At 37.6% G+C, this 11,901-nt stretch overlaps 2 protein-coding genes across 3 annotated transcripts; both read right to left on the bottom strand.

The window, feature by feature from the left end:
* Window positions 1-955: 955 nt before the first annotated feature.
* Window positions 956-6,937, bottom strand: EMB2656 (ARM repeat superfamily protein). Its single transcript, XM_086562226.1, is given in 13 exon segments — window positions 956-1,609; window positions 1,771-2,032; window positions 2,324-2,605; window positions 2,751-2,811; window positions 2,919-3,433; window positions 3,571-3,620; window positions 3,623-4,009; window positions 4,086-4,233; window positions 5,095-5,180; window positions 5,339-5,607; window positions 5,920-6,065; window positions 6,152-6,355; window positions 6,424-6,937. Coding segments are annotated over 13 exon segments (3,132 nt in total). The 5' UTR covers window positions 6,811-6,937; the 3' UTR covers window positions 956-1,274.
* Window positions 6,938-7,985: 1,048 nt separating this feature from the next.
* Window positions 7,986-10,763, bottom strand: LOC147500615 (F-box protein At4g22280-like). Of its 2 annotated transcripts, none has more exons than XM_086562227.1 (4): window positions 9,630-10,759; window positions 9,389-9,547; window positions 8,963-9,287; window positions 7,986-8,180 (listed from the first exon to the last, which is right to left on the bottom strand). In XM_086562227.1, the coding sequence occupies exons 1-3, from the start codon at window positions 10,482-10,484 to the stop codon at window positions 8,985-8,987; spliced, it is 1,317 nt and encodes a 438-aa protein (XP_086418353.1). In that variant the 5' UTR covers window positions 10,485-10,759; the 3' UTR covers window positions 7,986-8,180; window positions 8,963-8,984. The 2 variants fall into 2 exon arrangements, with proteins under 2 accessions (XP_086418353.1, XP_086418354.1); XM_086562228.1 differs by lacking the exon at window positions 7,986-8,180 and adding an exon at window positions 8,236-8,748 and having other exon boundaries at window positions 9,630-10,763.
* Window positions 10,764-11,901: the final 1,138 nt, after the last annotated feature.

Genomic DNA, 11,901 nt, shown 5'->3' on the forward strand with positions numbered 1-11,901 from the left:
AGATGGAAAGCGTATAATCATGTACGATCAAAACCAAGAAACAGCTCGCACTCTCAAGACTAGTGGCATTTTCAATTGTAATTGTACGGAGATATGGACTCATATGGACTCATGTTGCAAGTCTTGTTCAGCTGAACTCAGGTACTTTACCTTGGGACTAATTCTGAAGTTAAACTGGAAGAACAAGCATAGAGAAGAGGGATGGACAGACTACATTTGACAATAAGGGTCTTCGTATTTCATGGAGATATTCAGCTAACTACTAGCGGTGGGGAGTGAGGGGAGAGGGAAGGTGAGATAGATTGGGGAGAAGAAGAAGAAAAGAGTGATTGAGAACAGACAGAAACCAATGAAACAACATTTTAGGCCACATACCCCCTAGCCCAGAACGCTCACTGGCTCACTTGATGATGATGATGATGATAACGACGACGATGATTATATCTACCGTATAACCCAAAGTCTAACTCTCGGAATCTTCAAGAACATTTGTTTTGACTGGTTTTAACTCTTTGGCATCTCACATAGTTACAATACTCTAGGTTACTGAGCTTTTGTTTTGAATTCTTAACTGTGAACCTTTGGTGCCATTGTAATAATATGCGAATAGCCTCAGCTTTGAGGATCTTAGGACATGGCTTTTGTAATGTGAAGTGGGGATCTTTTATTGTTTAACCTCGTATGAACTCTTGGCTTCAAATTTAATCTCCTTAACAACCAGCTATGTTTGCAAATCCGCATAGAAGATCCTCACTGGCAGTCTAACCTTAGTAAACAAAAAGTTTCGAGCTGCATTTTATGAAACTCATCCTGAGGGCTGAGGCTTTCTTAATAATGGCTTGGTGAATCTCATAAACATAACTACAGCTGAAGCCATAAGGAATTTTTCTATACCCTAGCTAGAATGTACAGCTGAAACTTTGAGCAACTAAAATATATAGATGTAAAATGGGCATTGGCTCTGAATCTAAATTTCACAAATTACACCTCTCAGCTCAATACCTTCTGAGCAGAGGCAAAAGTTGAATTACAACAAGATGCCTAAGATACATTTACCACACCAGCAGTACATGATTTAATATGTAGAGCTGCAAGATGCAGCTCGCTTTACATTTCAAGTATTTCAAATTACCCAAAAAGGTATAACAGAAGTCCTAGTTTCTAGTTTCTACTGCTCCATTTTAGATGTTAGGATACCAACAAGAACCAGCTGACAATAATAACAATGCTGACGAGGATATCAACAACAGGAACAACCATAGGTAAAGATGTATTCATTCTGCAAACTCATCTTCTGATTCCTCTTCAGACGTCACATCTGATGATTCATCATGGTGATCAACATCCTCATCATCTTCTTCAACTATAACATCACGTCGTGCAATCATCTTACTTAATGCAGCGGTTTTGCTCGCCCTTTGTGACCTAGAGCTTATCAGGCTAGGAGTTGCAGAAACAATACATGGTGGTGTTTCATCTTCATCCGAAGAATCCTCTTGACGTATCACCCTTCTCCTGGACCGACTGGGTCGGGTTGAGCATGGGACTGGTGTTTGGAGCTCTGCTGTTAAAACATCCATACCAAGATCCTCTTCCAGTTCCAATCTCCCTGAGAGAATATAAGACAAAGTATTGTAATTTGAGAAATCTTAAAATCAAGAGCTTGTTTTAAAAGGTTACAAGTCCATGAAGTCATCAATCAATATTGCCACTTGAAATTGCTAAGTATGAAATTGCAAGTTATATGTGGGCACAAGAGAAGTGTTGTACCAAGAACAAGATCAGCTTGATCTGGTGACAGATTTTGATCTGGATGTTCATCCAGAGCTTCAAGCCTTGCAGCCAAACGTTTTAAGTCTTTCACAAGTTCTTTATCTTGCAGAACAGATTCAATCACACGGTTCAGAAGTCCTCTCATGACTTTAATTGTTGCTTGCTCTGATGAACGAAAATGAAGCAAAACAGCTGTTTTACATAGTGCTGACATGTATGCCTTCCCAGCAGCTGTCTTCTTCATAGGGAAACTTACCACCTATATTTAGCACAAAACAATAACTCAGTAAATTAATTCATTAGACATCTACATCTATGGCATTGAACTATGATCTTTTTTACAGACCACGTACATTAGGGCCTACAGCCCTAGACACATAGAGCTACTAAAACAGATGAGTTTCTATCATTCCAAAAAAAAATTCTTCAGATAACTTTAAACAACCCTTTGAAACAGGGTTCTTTGTTTCAAATTCCAAAACAAATAAAAAAAAAAGTGACAGAATCTGGTATTGTCAAGAAAACAAGTTGATCAAGGATCGAGATAAACCTCAGTGGCAATGCGAATGGCAAGCCCTTCCTCCCCATCATCAAATCCAACTGATTCTTCTACAGAACCATCAATATTTTCTTGTGACTTGCTACCATTTTCATTCTGCACTTCAATTCCTTTTGAGTAAAGAGGAGTTTGCATCATCTGCACCATGAAACGAGATGCTTGGGAAGCACGCTTTCGCAGACGAGAAACGTGAACAGCAGATCCCCCTGTACTGCCATAAATGCCGGGCCATATTGAACGAATGATTGGAATGAAAGCCTTTGATATGTACTTCTGCAAAAGAAAGACATATATGACAGGGATGTATTGATGTCAAAATGTATAAAGTAACAAGCTTTTCTTCTTCAAAAATTCAAAAAACTATAAAAGGAAAAAAGAGACCAGGAAGGAATCAAATTTTCAAACAAGAGTCACTTGCCTTGTGATCAGCTGAGAGTGCTGGATAGTGCTCAAAGAAAACAAACAAGCATTGCTTCAACCTTGTAGTAAAAAAATTGAAAAAGGCAAGGAAAACTTAATTACTGTTAATGTTAAACAGAAACAGATCTCAGAGAGATAAAAAAATGAAATAGAGAACAAGATGCACCTGGGCAGCTCTTCTGCTTCAATATTAAAATACAAGCTGATGAGTTTGGCGAAGACTACTGGATGCAAGTATGCAGAAATGCTTGGATAGTTATCACTAAGGAGAAGAATCTTTGAAAATCCTTCCCCTAGAATAGCTTGAACCGACTCGTTTTCATCACTTTCTACAGTTTCACCCCAATATTCTCTGTCAAGTCCAGCACATAAGAGATCGAGCAACTCAATGTTCAAGCTTTGATTGCTATCAGATAAATCAATCAAAGAGAAATTCTTTTTATTAATGTTGGGTTGTGGTAACAGGTCCTGTCCCATGGCTCTGTCGATTTCCTGGGGGCCATGCCACATTGCAAGATCAAATAATGCTTTTGTAGCCATGATACTAACTGAGGAGGGGCCTTTAACAAAAGAAAGCCTCAACTGCTTGACTAGTTCCTCACTTGGTTTCTTCTCTAGCAACCCAAAGATACCAAGGCATCTTAAAGCGACCCTCTGCACGTCCAAGTGAGCATGATTTGCCTGCATCCATATTTCATACCATTTGAAAAACATATTAGGAAAGATCCGAAGGACACCATTGAAAAGAGTTACAACAACACAGGCAGAGTAAAGCAAGAATATTATTATTAATGCAGATCTTTTGCTTAAATACTTACTCCTGGAAGCAGTAAACAGTGCAGTAGTTCAGATGGTTCTATGACCCCCTTTGCAAACAATGATAAGATTTTACATTTTCCAAGAAAAGGTCGGTCACTGCAAGGCAGTGCATCCACTGCATGAAATCCGCAGTTCTGTCTCTGCAAGGTCGAGCAAGTTCCTTCACAACCCGACTAACTACTTCTTCAAATTCTCCAGCAGAAGCATGGACTTTCTTTGCCAACTCTGACACGGCAAGAGCCCAATCCCTGTCTCCGCCAAGATGGATTCCATCTCCTATAATATACTGGTTACCGTCCACATCAACTTCATTCTCAAGTGGTTTGTGCAATACCTCCTGCAGAAAAGCACCAGTAACCTTCCTGCTTGTAGCATCAGAAAAATCAAGCATCGTACCAAGCAGTAGCAGCTGTCTGGATGTGAACCGATAGTTTGGTCCTGAGAAAACTGTGTTAAACTTTTACAAGATCAGAGACCTATATGCTACTGCAACTTAAGTTAAAAATATACTGACCTGCAACAAGATGAGTTTTGACCAGCTCAACATAATCAGAAACTGTTGCAGGAAGAACTTTCTCCAGAAGATCATTTTTATCAGACGCTTCTTCTGCATATACTGCTGCCTCAGTGCCTGATGTTACTGCGGCATTAGATCCTTTAGCCTGTTATTATATGAAAAATGTTTAGACGAAAGAGATCCTTATCCATAACTGTGTCTCAGCAAGTCAGCAGATTCTAATTATAAAAAACATTGTCAAGCAGAAACATTTAGAATTTGGGCAATGGCCTGGAAAAACTTACTACACAGTACACACCGGCAGTGAAAAATCAACAGAGTGTAGCATCTAAGCAAATTTAAATCTATTCTGTTTAATTGTTTTAAAATGTTCACAGGAAACTAAAATGTTTCTGAAGGAGAAATAAAATGCAATGCAAGAACACATTGCTTGATAATTTACTGTAGAAATAGGCAAATGCTTGATAAGTGCAGAAGCATTTGGCTGACCAACTTAAGCTAAATTCTTCTTTTTCATGTATTAGTAGATCTTGGTTCTCATAAGATTTAGAGTACATATGAGTTATAAACTTATAATAATTCTGATACAAATAACCATCAACTAGGCTTGTCAAATGAGTGCCTTAGACAACAAACTGTGACTACTTTTCAAAACAAAAATTAAAAATGGCGCATTGGGAACTTGTGGTGAGGCGGGTCTTGAAAAACCAAAAAAAAAGCAAACATTGGTGCCTTGGTGTTGTGATGTGGTTCTCGGAGACTTAGTAAGTCAAATGTATAAAGATCCTTGTTTAAAAGAAAGTTCAGAATATAATCGTCGTCGTTAAGAAGTTAATTCACCAATTGGACATACTATGAAGTGGCAACATCCTCTGGCCTCAGTTGTTGAAATATGAAACTTCTCCAACTGGATAGCAGATGTAAAGTTTCATAAAGGTAAATGTATTTATATGATAATCATGTCCACCTATAAGCTGAGAAACCTCCAAAAGAAAGTAGTGCTTACTTGTGCTTCAGTTTGCAAGTGTTTACAAACGATTCTCCAATAAAAAGCGACCTCGGCTTCCAGCACAGTGCTCTGAGTGTGTTCCCCTGAGTATGCCCAAGTTACATGAAGAAAACAAGGAAACCAAGTTACTTATCTATATTCCTTAAATCAAACAAAGAAATTAAGCTTAATAAAACACCAACACATTGCACAGTGTTTTCTAAACTTGCAGGCAGGCAACTGAGCTATAACTTCTACTAACCTTCATTTGTGTCACGGGTGGATTCTATAAAATGTCGAATACTTTGATCTTCTCTGACATCTACCATTCCATCTTTCAAAAGCGATTCCATTACAGCCTCTCCAACCGATTCATAAGTTTCCACATCAAGAAACTGAAGAAGAAGCAAAGGGTCTCCGTTGCAGGACTTCACAAGCCATTCATCTTTCATTAACTTCAAACACTCCTTTGACACAGACAAAGACCTATCTGATAGCCCTCTTTGAAGAATGATGGTCCTATGCTTGATGCTAAAACCAAAAAAAAAAAAGGAGAGAAATCCCTGTTAGACATTCACTCTCATATACATCAACAACTTTTTCAGTTAGAACTACTAAGAAATCCATCCATAACTCCATGAGTACAAGTTCAAAGCATATGCCATTTGCAGGTTCTATAACAAAACAATCATCTATTACCCAACATTACTACACAAGGTCATTAAATCACTCTTCTTTTCACATAAATGCCAAAATATATATACATATACCAACCTCATTCGACTAAAATCCTAGCATGAAGAATGATGGGAAAATACCAAATGAGTATGAAGAGTAGTTTACCTCAGACTTTGAAGAGGGAATTTATTAGTTATAACACAATACGCTGCCTTCCGCACTGCCTCATGCACATCAAGTGTGCATTCAATAATGGTTGTTAACGTTTCACTTGAAGGCGGCAATGACAAAATTATAGTCTTTCGAACCTCCTACACAAATTTTTCCATTAGACTTATACAAGAAAAACAACATTACACAAAAAAAAATATATATTTGTCGAAATGAAAACACTTACAGCATTTGGTTCAAGAGACAATGTTTGAAGAAACAAATCAAGAACATCACTATTCTCCGAATCATTAACAAACCGCGCAAGTGCACAAACCGCGTAAGTCCTTATCATAGGCACTTTATCCCCAACTCTAACCTTCATACACTCAATCACTTCATCCCATAACTCATCACTCACTTCCACATCATCCGGCAACCTCAATATAATCTACAAACAAACAAACAAACCCATCACCAAAATTTCAACAATCCAAAACCTTAAAATAAAATTATTACCTCTGAAAGAATCTGGCAAGACCGAAATCTCGCAGTCTTGTTTAAAGCAGCCGAGGCAGTTATTAAATATCGTAAGAAATCTTCTAGAAATTTGTCTGAGATTGTGGGGTTTTTATGGGCAGTGAAGATGGAGATGAAACGAATGATACGCGTAGATGAGGAAGTGCGTTTTTGGAAATTGAAAAGTGGGGTTAGTGTTTTAGTGAAAGATGAGAAGAAAAGTGAAGATGAAGAACGGAGTGAGGAGAGTTGTTTTAGTTTTCGATTGTGAATAGCGTTAGTTGAACTGCTTTCGTCTAAAACCCTAGCTATTTTTCCCATTAGGGATTTCTCTTCTTCTTCTTCTTCTTCTTCTTCTTCTTCTTCTGCCTTGTTCTTGTTTGCCATTGGAATTGAAGTTTGTTGTCTGGGAATGTGAAATGATTTATTTTCTTTTTTGATGAATCAATTTTTTGTGTTTTAAGATGGGGATTGGATTTGGGCGGGAAAATGGTTTTGAATTTTTTTTTATTTTAGATTTTAAGTATTTGTTGGTCCCTGGAGGCCTGGACAATCTGGACACCTGGTCCTTCTTCATTGACATAATAAGATTTGGAAAGGGTAGGACTGGTCATTAGACTTTGCTCGTGAGCAACTTGAGCTCAAAATCAAGTAGCTCTCGAAACTATTTGTATTTTAGATAATTTTGTTAAAACACAAGATAATTGTTATAATAGTGTGCTAAATTATAATAACTTATCAAATATTGATTGTAACAATAATGTGTTCAACTTATAATACTTGTTAGATAGAGATTCATTGTTATTTTAGTGAATTGTAATCACACTCTCGTATATCGTGAGACTATCTCTGCATGTTATTTTGATATTTAGTAAGTATTATATATCTATTTTTGCTCACTTGTTTCTAGAATATGTTCGAATTCAAATTTATGCACAAACACAAATTAAATCAATATTGAAAACTTGTGATGGAGTTTGAACATATAGATCTGAACCGTCAAGATCCAGATTCGAGAGCTACTTGGATACTTGATGAGCCAACTCGAGATCAGCTCGAAAGAATTTGAACTCGAACTCACTTAAAGCTCGACTTGACTCGATGTCCAGCCCTAGAAAAGGGTTCTAGGGACACGTGTTATAAAAACATATAAACAAACTCAAAATTGTTAGGGTATTTATAACTTTTAGATTAGGCTAAGTTTTTGTAAATATATTATCCTAACTATTCTAAACATTATCACAAATAATAAAAAAAAAATCAAACTTTAAATACAATCAACAAATTGCAAAATTTGGCCAATTGTGGACCGTTCATTTTCACCATTTTTTTTACCATATTTGGAAAGTTTATAATTTTTGTAATTTTTTGATTATTTGTGACAATATTTAGAATAGTTATGAGATAATATCTACAAAAACTTAGCCTCATCTAAAACTTATAAATACCCTAACAAATTTGAGTTTGTTTAGGTGTTTTTTTAACGTCCCTAGAACCCCTCCCATAACAGTTTACTAGTACCGAGTTGAGAAACAGTCATACAGATTTTAAGTATCCATGCATAAGTGAAAGAGTTCTATATAAGTCGTTTCTCTCTTTTTCTACATAGAAAAACAAAAGAAAAGATTATCCACACTTGGGCTGAGACTGCTTCCATAAATTTTGCAATCATATCCGACTAATAGTCACAAAATGCTTTATGCAGTCCTTCTCTCAAGCGAAGCTTTTCTGGGACTGTGTTTCGCTCCTTGAACTTCCTGCATACACAAAGGAGAGTGAGTCGATCATCTGTGTGAATCCAGTGCAAGTATTCGACTGGCTCTCGGGTTTAGAGGGGGAATAAAATTTTGAGTTAGCCTTGTTTTTGTGGTTTAATAAGGGATATTAGATTTCTGCTAGTATGGTTCAGGGATTAGCTAAAGCTTCCCAGGCACTGAGAATAAAAACATTTCTATGTATGCAGAAAAGAAATAAACAATATTAGCAGAGTAACAGGAGCAGCCATATAATTGGTCAGGGATGTATAGTCTTTCGATTTATAATAAGATCACAAACATTCGTATTAACTATTAGGTTTTTCGATTTGGTAAATCGGTATCTTATGCATTAAGGAAAAAAGCTGTGGGATACCCCCAATCTAACACAAGATTCCGAAAAAACACTTTCTCCTCTCCGAATCAATCAAAGTCCAAAGTCTAATACGACTTTGATACTGCAAATGATGGACTCAACGGGAGCTGTTCTCCCCTTGAATATAGCATCATTTTTAGTCCTCCAGATTGTCATAAACTAATCAAATTTTACAGATACGTCCAACTTTTCAACCTGTAAAAACAGCATGATAACTTAATTTAGAGGAATCGCCACATCTTGGACGAGTAAGATCAACAAGTCTATTTCTACAGGTTGGAAAAAGAAATGAAGCCAGTAGTAAAATTCAAAAGAAGATAAATTCAACTCTAAGTGCATGCTAATCTGTAGATAAAGAAAAAGTGTAAGTGCAATGCTCAGAAGATAGATAGCAGAATAGAGTATGCACCTGCCAACATAATGAGATTGATTCATGAGAACACAATTACTGCATGGGAAGAAGCCTTCGTAATTGTCAATAGCGACTCAGCAACCAACATCCGGAACTTTAGATCTTTTTGAGCTTTGTCGTGGTATTTGATTTTCATTTTCTTTAAGCTGGTGGCATTCTCAAGTAAATATTTCACAATGTGTAATTCATCCTCAGCTGCAACTTGAAAATCTTCTATCTCAATTGTTTTTATGTGCTTCATTAAATGTCCAGTAAGGTGCTTTGACAAATAGGCATCAAACGACTCCTTAGACAGCTCGAGGACACTTTCCAAGTTTTCTGACTAATCAACAATAGTTATTCATGAGTCAAGAAAGTAAAATTAAAAGTTTAAAACTAATTCGGAGGCATTAGTAATGTCGTTAAAAAAAAATCAAGTAATACCACAAAACATATCTCCAAAGTTTCCAGGTTGGGATAAGTCCTGAGTAAGAGGATTAACACTTTAACTGAGTCTTTGAAAGGATCCGTCGCAAGTTGCAAATGTCTCAAGCTACAACATGAGGTAAGAGAAGCTGCTAAATCTGGATCTTTGCTTAACAGCTGGATGCACATATATGTGTAAGATACCAATAAAAAAAACTTATTCTGTTTCCCTTTTTCAAATCATAAAGATGAAGCATACCTCAAGACAACCACCAAACAAGCGTAATGTTGCCACGTTGTGCAACCCCATCAGAATCTTAGCCAGATTTTTATCAGGACAATGATTTGCAAATAACGTAAAACAAGCACTGACCAAAGAGGAAAGGGTCTCCAAACTAATATTTGGGAGGTCCATCCCAAGATAAGTTATCTTTTGGAGATTTGGGGTGCAAATGTAGATGTCGGTGAAAGTACCAATCCTATTATTCCAATACTCAAACACCTTCAGGTTTTGAGGAGAAATTATTACGGCATTAAAATCATACCAGTAGTTACCAAATAAGATCAAATGTTCTAGAACAGGGCAACACGAGAATATGTTTCCAGTAAAGTTATCACCATGAAGTTTACACCAACCGAGCTCCAATCTTTTGAGATTAGGAAAAGAAACCATACTACGAACATGAAATTCCACAGCTTCTAAACGTAATACAGTCAAGGTATGGCACGTAAAGATGCGACCAGGAAGCTGAGGTAAGCAAGCGAGATGAAGCTCCTGAACATTATGCTTTACAGCAAAGGAAATCCACGCATTGGTATGAATATCAGTAATATGTGGATTAGCATAATAAGGGAGTTTGAGTTTGAAGCTTCTTATCTGAGGCCTATTATAATTGATAAGAAAACAATTAACAGAATCCTTGAAATCGATCGCCTTTCGATTCTTTCCCTCCGCTTCTTCAAACTTGCGTTGATCAAAATCCAAGTTGGAAAGAGAACCGCTAATGTCTCTCCATTGCGAAGAAAGAATGCCAGTCTTAACAGCCTCTTCCATAGGAAGAAATGAGAGTATGTGCTCTCGGATTCGATCAGGTAAAAAGCTAAGCCTGTCCATCCCTCGTTTAGTAGAAAAGTTTCTTCAAACACCTTGTCCTCGCATTGACAACTTATGGTTTTCCGTTCCCTATTTCTACTTCTCACTCTTTTATATTTACATCAGCTCCCAGCTCATTTTTTCATTTCCCCTCTTTCCTCTTTCTTCCCGCTTCTCAGTCCTCACATCACAACTCCACAAGCAGCTCTATAAACTCTTGATTCTTGAACTGAAAAAAGTTGGCAATGGTTTGGGCCTAGCATCACCAATGCACTTCTGGGCTTCTTGCGTGATGAGTAAAAAGGCTTGGTCCTAGCATCATCAGTGAATGTTTCTGCTTGGGCTTGGGGCGTTTATATAACCCGTTGAAATTTCTTCTCTAGAAACCGATATTTTCAATGGGTCTTTCGTGAGTTTCATCTTTTCCTCTATTTGGTGAGAAATCGTTCATCTCGGCCAATTAATCAGTCGGTTTGGAGATAATATGAGAAATCGTTTGAAAACTAATTCACCGAGGAAGCTCAGGTCTTTAGTCACTCCGTCATACCATGTGTGAGGGAGTGATATCCTCATTCATGAATATCAAGCACGTGTCCAACATAGCAAAAATACCACACCGACCTCTGACCTCGTTCCTCGAAATGTTTTCAGAGCGACCTACATCATCAATTCACACACCCAAACTATGAGATCTCTCCAAAACAGATCAACTCACACATCCTCACACAGAGCGTTCAATCTCGTGACACCGCCTATCTTCTAGAAGCAATCATTGCCAAAGCCGTACTTACACATTCCATCACCGCAAATTACGAACCTCTGTAACCACTCCCTACCAACACCATTCCATTACTCCTTCTCAGTCTCAACCATACATTTGTGTTTTTCAGTACACGTGTTGAATAAATCTCCACGTTCACCAGCTATAAATACCCCCTACATGAACTACATCAGACCTAATTCTACTCTCCCCCCAGAAGTGAGAGATAGATACGTAGACAGTTCACTCAACAATGAACTCGGTCTTTCCAATATTCAAACCCTTCTTCTTTATCTTGTATGTAAAGTAGAACTAAAATACACCTTTACATTATCCCCGTCTGTGGTCTCGATTTCTTGAGAAACCACTTTACAAAAACAAAAATACTTAAGCCCACGAAGCATGGCAATCCTTGAAGCTAAGATCCAGGGCTTAGCAAGCCTAGTTAGGTACAATGAATGAGCATATCACCCTACTCAGGCAGGAGAATGTTGCTTTGGAAGCACAAGTGGATGCGCAAACTCCACCTGGTGCTTTAGCAGAGGACGGTATCAACGAGGTCAATCAGCAGGTTAACTAGTTGTCACAAAGAATATACCATAGCGCAGTCAAGAAGGACGCCACCCAGATTGTTCAGAAGATGCTAAAGATGTACCGCACATCCCCTTTCATTGCTGA

The sequence above is a fragment of the Coptis chinensis genome, chromosome 5 (genome assembly GCF_015680905.1).
Source record: "Coptis chinensis isolate HL-2020 chromosome 5, ASM1568090v1, whole genome shotgun sequence".
Taxonomy (NCBI): domain Eukaryota; kingdom Viridiplantae; phylum Streptophyta; class Magnoliopsida; order Ranunculales; family Ranunculaceae; genus Coptis; species Coptis chinensis.